This window comes from Alnus glutinosa, chromosome 11 (genome assembly GCF_958979055.1).
Source record: "Alnus glutinosa chromosome 11, dhAlnGlut1.1, whole genome shotgun sequence".
In the NCBI taxonomy this organism is placed as follows: domain Eukaryota; kingdom Viridiplantae; phylum Streptophyta; class Magnoliopsida; order Fagales; family Betulaceae; genus Alnus; species Alnus glutinosa.
In genome coordinates this window covers 24,849,267-24,856,809 of record NC_084896.1, presented here as the reverse complement: position 1 = coordinate 24,856,809, position 7,543 = coordinate 24,849,267, and the positions used below count along the sequence as shown (strand labels likewise).

Here is a 7,543-nt window from a genome sequence, read left to right as displayed (position 1 = left end):
TGCAAAAGATGGTAACTCGGTAAAGGATATGATTGCAAAAGTAACGAAATATCAGATTGAAGTTTAATTTCTCAAAATTATTTGTATATAAGTTACTGGCTGGCCACACTGTATAGTCTAATATAAAGGGTTTATTACAAAAATTGCATATTAAAGTTAACAGTTGATATGAAGACTCGTGCTCAAGCAATGGGACAATTATATGAACTTCAAAAAACCAATAAGCAACAAGACATTGATAAGTTATTGCTTCAGATTTGGTAAAAATAATTTCATAAAGTTAAAAACAAGAGATATCATGTTTCTAATCTTTTCTTCTTAGGCCTTAGCTATTCACTTGTGCTTTGCTTAGCTAGCCTTCTCTCGCGCGTGCATGTCTTCATCTTCTTTTCTTTGAGTCGCACCACTTGCCTTTCCATAAACAAATCTGGCACGTCTGCGTAGAATTTACTTTATCGAGTAAAACAAGACTTTCGACGAAAGTATTCTTGCTAAGAAGATAATCCTTGGCTTTAATTCCTAGGTCTCCTATATTAATGAATCTATGTGTCTTGGGATCATATAAGACCGACTCTCTTCCATTTTTCCGATTCCAAGCCAAAATCTTTTCGCTGTTCCTAAAACAGAATATCTCCCCAAAGCGCCAACCCTTTAAATCAATTGTAAACTGTTTAGTCCACGACTCTGCCACGCCATATTCTTTCATCAACCAAATGCTGCAGCTCATATTAACATCTTGTCGTCCGTCGTTATACTCCATTAAAGAAAGCAATCCACCAGAAACACCAAGAAGAGCCTTAACCCAGCCTAAACTAATATTATCCGGAAGCTCCATCACTCGGAATTGCTCATCACACATATCAAACAACACAACAACTCGTTTAGGAGAGGCGTCGGATAACATATGCTCTCTTTTAAGATATCCAAGCCAATGACTTGCCCCATTCACGAAAGCCTGCGTATTTGGAACTATACGATACAGAAAATCGTCAGCACCCGTAAAAGTCTCCCAAGCACCTGTGTGGAGTCTATAAATTTCCACCTGAAGTACTGGAAACAAGCTGTAAATATCTTGGACCATTCTCAGCACCTTGTAATCATTACTTGTATGATCAAAGCCGAACCCGTGAACACAGTATTTGTTCTCCGCTGCAGCAATGCGAGGTCGAGGAATAGTCAAAGAAATTCTAATTACAGGGTTCCATAGAATATGGGACTCGTTGTCAGTCGTAAAAAGTATTAATCCCTTGCAATCGAGGACTTCATAATATCTACCTCTAAATTGGCATGGATATCCAAGTTGTTGAAACTCGTTGAATGAACCATCGATATGGAGTAATTTGTATGGCGTCTCGTAGTCTCTACTACAATGTAATATGTGAGTGTAATTGCCGGTGCTCTCACTGTGTTGGGTGTGCATGGAAATAAATCTGGGACTACTGATCAAGGATTTCCATGATTTACAAACGCATTGGAATCGTAAAAGAGATTTCACGGGTAGGCTTACCAGGATTTCAGTCCAACGATCGCGTGGAAGCCGGTTTGACATCTCTGTTAAATTCTCCTCTTCGCGGCTTAGAGATCGAAGACGAAAGATCAAACTCAGGAGGAAGAAGAAAGAAAAACCTTAAAACCCTAAGGCAATTTGTGCGGCAAACCCAAACCAAAACCCAAAGAAAAACCCAGATTCTGGTTTTCTTTATTTGGTTTATATATAGAAGCTTTTAAGTCGGTTAAAACCAAAAGCCCAAACCTAATGGGAAAAGTAAAGAGGGGGTGGGACCACGTGTGTGATAGAAGCGAGACGAAAAACGAATTCACGCCGCATGCAGGTTCGTGTCCTTAATTACTTGGATTTGCTTCAAATTTCGACCATTAATTTTTTATTAAGAGGTTAATTAAGATTTTGCCACTTCAACATATCTCAATTTTTCTTAATTCATTGCTTCTCATTGCATTCATCGCACATTTAGAGTTAATCTTAATCCGGAAAGTTTGATAAGTTCATGGCCTATAAAGTCTTCAGGTCAAGTTAATCTTGTCAAAATGAGACATTTTACTAAACCATATTCAACATACGGGAAGTAAAGGCTCATAATTACAAGAGACCCACTCTGATACCATGAAAAACTGAAAAGAATAATTGGCTTGAATACTGATTCATTGTATTAAGTTGTATATATATAGAACTACAAGTTATAATCTGCATGCTGTTACGAGCAGATGAGAAATAGATGTTCTACTGTTACAAGCAGATAAGAGTTAGACGTAACAAATTTATACAAACCAATCTATCTATCTACACATTTGAATTCCAAAGAGAATTAAGTTGGCTTCAGTACCCTTCTAAGAGCTTGAGTCTTCTATGAGCTTGAAGTCTTCTAACTTATCACGCCTAGCTATGAGGAGATAAGTTGGTTGGAACAAATAAGGATGAGTTTACAATTGTAATTTTGTAGATAATAAGTGTGATTTTAAACGAAATCGCAAAACATAAATCGTTTGGGAACTGCATTTTTAAAAATTGAGATTTGAAAACACAGAAAATCTGTTTTTTCAAATCTCATATAAGAGGGTATGTATTTTTTTTAAAACGTAGAATTTTAATGGCTAATTTGCGATTTAAAAAGTTAAACTGCGGTTTTGCCAAACACTTAACTATGTTTTTAAAAATCACTTTTTTCAAATTGTACATTTTAAAATCGTTATTTTAAATCACACTTTTTGAAATCACAAACTCAAAAAGACCCTGAGTGAGACATGATCTTCATAGGCAGCTAGGTCAGTTACTCTTAACAGTTTTTTCTCCGGTTTTGGGTGGGTGTTTGTTTCAGTTTTTACTAGAGTGTTTGTACTAGCTGCTTGTGTTTGGTTATAAATTTCACATTTTGCTGCTAACCTTTTCTCTTCTCTCCCATTTTTTGATTCCCCTATTTTTGTTCTTTGATTCCCCTATTCTGTCAAGCAATGTATGAGACTTATTTTGCAAAAGTTGTGAAATTTTTAGTTGTGGGTTTCTTTGGATGTGCGGCTATGTGTGGAAAAAGGTCCATAATTTTATTTTATTTTATTTTTTATTTGTGTAATGCCCATATGAAAAAGTTGCTCTATTGTGTTCTTAGAGCATGGATAGGTACGAAAAATTGGATTAATTTGTCAACTTTTCTTGAGAAAACCCCATAGAAAAAGTTGTCTATCATATGATTGATGAAATGTCTTAGTAAGATTTTTTTTTTTTTTTTTTTTTTTTTTTTTAACATTGGGGTTTTTTTTTTTAAAATTACCTTTTACCCCTTGAAATATCCAACCTTTGGCGATTTGGCATCCAACCTACAAAATGTGGTAGATGACCTTCCAAACTTGCCAACATGACAAATTAATACATACCATTTGTCCACTTAGTCCGTCTCTTTGGACGGAAAAGCGATCACATGCGTTCACAACTTCACGTGACCTTTTATGTCAAGATCGTTCCAAAATTGCCCCTTAACTAACAGCCAGACAAAACCCTTCCACCACGTGTCAGCCAAGTCCATCCCCTTCTACAGATCCCTCATCGCCACCTGGCCTCTTCACTGTCGCCACTGTCATTGGGCACAAGAAGGCCACCGGAGCCTGCGACGGCGTGGGGCTTCTGGGTATCGCTTGGGCGTTCGGTGGCATGATGTAGTCGAGGTGAGCAACGAACGTCCTCCTCGCTAACCATTCCTCCTCTCCAATTCCACTACAGCTCTTATTTTCCGGCTCCTGATCATCCCCATGATCTGCACAGGTCTGATGAGCTGCTGGCTTCACAACATCCAACACGTACAGGTCTGATTTTGCTGTCCTTCCTTTGCCACGATCTCACATGGGGTGGATGATACTCTGTTATGAAGCTACAGATGGTGTCTCTACTGACAAGAAGGATGTCCATTTCATTGGGGTTCCCTTTCTCCTCCTCCAATACAACAATGAGATTTTCTGATGGCTTTATGAAGGATCTTGGGATATGGTACCTAATGAATATTATTGCAAATTTAGAATATTGCTTTCCTTGAAGATCTCTTTCATCATCCTTATGTGTAGTTTTACTTTCTCTGATTGATCGAGAAGCCTTCCTAAGAGAAGAGAGGTATTGATTAAACATGCAAATACTTTGGCCAGCGATGCTAATGGCTTATTAAAAAAAAAAATTAATTTAATTTTTTAATTTTTAGGGTATTAGTGTCGACCAAGTCACGCTATTGGTCTATTAATTTTTTTTTTTTTTTTTAGAGAATCAAGGTGGTCAAAGCTAATAGCCTATTAAAAAAAATTATTTTCAATATTTGTAGGGTATTAGTGTCCAAAAGACATTGATGATAGATATAATTTGGTGTATTTGTTTTGAATAATATTTAAATTTTTGCAAAAATAAATTATATTTTATTCAACTTTTTTAAAAAATTTCAAAAATTTTCAAATTTTATTTAACAAAGTCAAATCTCGTAATTCGTACAATAAAATCGAATAATATTCTGATTCAACACTCAAACAAATCATTCTCCCGGGTGTCCGTTTTTATATATATATATATATATATATATATTTCAATGTAATATGTGAGCGTAATTGTCGGTGCTCTCCCTGTGTTGGGTGTGCATGGAAATAAAAGTAGGAGTAGAGATAAAGGATTTCCATGATTTACAAAGATATTGGAATCATAAAAGAGATTTCACGGGTAGGCTTACATTGAAATATATAAAAAATAATAATAATAAATAAATAAATATTTAAAAAAAAAAAAAAAAACATAAAAGTAAACACAATTTTGCTTTGGAAAAAATCTTTAAAAAAATGTCAAGACAAGTCGAGTCATGTCAAGTTAACATGACCCATTTATTTAATCGTGTCGTGTTCGAGTTACGGGTTTCAATCTGATTAATATTCGTGTCAAATTTGAGTTGGCCTAATCGGATTGGTGGGTCAAACGAAATGACCTGAACCCAACACGTAATGCCCAACCTAAATGGCCATGGGTCGTTGACGCCCTGGGCTCTTGCCGCATTGGACGTCTTGTTATTTTCCATGGCGCAATTCCAATTGGGGTTCAGGATGGATCCGCTTGTTTTTCTAGCACAAGTCAGAAATTCGGATTTTTGTGTATTCTTTCTTGAAGTAATTGTCTAACGGTTTCCATGTAAATTTCTAGTTCATTAGGTTCAATTAATCTTTCCTCTAGTTTTTTTAGGTTCAATTTTTTCTACATTTATTTTGATATATACAAGAAATTCATGGTCTTAATGTGGGCATGGAGAAATTGGACGAATTTGTAAAGATTTTTTTTTTTTCTGTGTATTTCTATTTTTATCATAATATTTCATTCTTTCAGTATGATGTATATTCAGCATGTTTGAAGAATGCCTTAATTGTCCATCCCGGTCCGTGCCCACCCCTAACTAGAAAGCTGGATTATACCAATCCCTAATTAACCTGATACTAAATTGAAATTATATTATTCTGAAACCGAAAGTAAGATAGCTTATTCTTACAATAAAAAACCCAAACACGCGAATACCATCAACCAATTTTCTTAAGCCAAAATAAGAGAAAAAAGTCACCTCTAGCCAAACGCCCTTCCTCTTCTTCTACAAAGAAGTGAAAGAACTCATAATCATCCCATTGTAATGTATTGCAATATTTTATATTTGGAAAAAAAAAAAAAGTTTAATGAAATAAATTTCTAATACATAAATGAAGGAATAAATAATAAAAATGTTTAACACGATAAATGTGTCTTTCATAAAATAAGCAAATACTTCAATATAATTAGCTTATCAAAGTAAAGAATGTAATCAAGTAAATTAAAGCAGTAAAAAGCAAACACATATTAATTGTTTGTCTCTTCCATCTGTTCATCTCCCTTTCTTATCTATTAATTGTAGTCGATCACCCTTGCTAGTGAAAAGCCTGAAAAGATAGCCAACATGAAATTTGAAGAGGTTATTGTTAATTACCATTTATTCACCGCTCAAGGAATTGTATTGTTAAATATAGTTGGCATACACAAATGGGTATAAATTAAAATTATTAGGAAAACTTTACTTACTACATCTAATCCTTTGTCACTTTTGTAATTATACTCTTAAACTTTAAAAGGTGTCAATTTAAGGTTAATTATCATCTTTCAGAAGTTTGCAATTAATGTCAACGCTCCCGTCCAAATTCAGCCTTAAATCCAACTATTGATGTATGAAATCCCCATAAAACCCCTAAGATGTTTATAAAATTACAAAAAATGCATTGATTTTTTTAAAAAAAAATTGAGGGTATGTTGGGGATTTCATTTGCTCTGCTAGGATTTAAAGCTGAAATCGGCCCGGGAAGGTTGACATTGCAAAATATGGTAACTCGTTAAAGGATATGATTGCAAAAGCAACGAAATATCAGATGTTGTAAGTGAAGTTTCTCAAAATTATATGTATATATATATAAGTTAGTGGCTGGCCACACGTACTGTATAGTCTAATATAAAGGGTTTATTACAAAAATTGCATATTAAAGTTAACAATTGATATGAACTTCAAAAAACCAATAAGCAACAAGACAATGATAAGTTATTGCTTCAGATTTGGTAAAAATAATTTCATAAAGTTAAAAATAAGAGGTATCATGTTTCTAACCTTTTCTTCTTAGGCCTTAGCTATTCACTTGTGCTTTGCTTAATTAGCTAGCCTTCTCTCGCGCGTGCAAGTCTTCATCTTCTTTTGTTTCCTTTCTTTGAGTCGCACCACTGGCCTTTCCTTAAACAAGTCTGGCACGTTTGCGTAAAACTTATTTTATCGAGTAAAACAAGACTTCCGACCAAAGTGTTCTTGCTAAGAAGATAATCCTTGGCTTTAATTCCTAGGTCTCCTATAGTAATGAATCTATGTGTCTTGGGATCATATAAGACCGACTCTTTTTCATTTTTCCGATTCCAAGCCAAAATCTTTTCGTTGTTCGTAAAACAGAATATCTCCCCAAAGCGCCAACCGGCCTTTAAATCAATTGTAAACTGTTTAGTCCACGACTCTGCCACGCCATATTCTTTCATCAACCAAATGCTGCAGTTCAAATTAACATCTTGTCGTTCGTCGTTATACTCCATGAAAGAAAGCAATCCACCAGAAACACTAAGAAGAGCCCTACCACAGCTTATACTAATATTATCCGGAAGCTTCATCACTCGAAGTTGCTCATCACGCATATCAAACAACACAACCGCTAGTTGACGAGAGCCGGATGCCATATGACATGCAACCCAGTGACTCGCCCCATTCACGAAAGCCTGCGGATTTGTATGTATAGCATAGTCATCGTCAGCACCCGTAAAAGTCTCCCAAGTGCCTGTGCGGAGTCTATAAAGTTCCGCCTGAAGTGGAGACAAGGTCTTATAATCATTGACCATTCTCAGCACCTTGTAATCATTACTTGTATGATCAAAGCCGAACCCGTGAACACAGTGTTTGCCCTCCGGTACATCAATGCGAGATCGAGGAAGAGTCATAGACATTCTAATTGCAGGGTTCCATAGAGTTAG

The 7,543-nt window shown here is 35.5% G+C and overlaps 1 protein-coding gene across 1 annotated transcript; it reads right to left on the bottom strand.

Moving 5' to 3' along the window:
* Positions 1–379: 379 nt before the first annotated feature.
* LOC133881261 (F-box/kelch-repeat protein At3g23880-like) lies at positions 380–1,549 on the bottom strand. Its single transcript, XM_062320190.1, has one exon. The coding sequence runs from the start codon at positions 1,547–1,549 to the stop codon at positions 380–382; it is 1,170 nt and encodes a 389-aa protein (XP_062176174.1).
* Between the last annotated feature and the right edge of the window lie 5,994 nt (positions 1,550–7,543).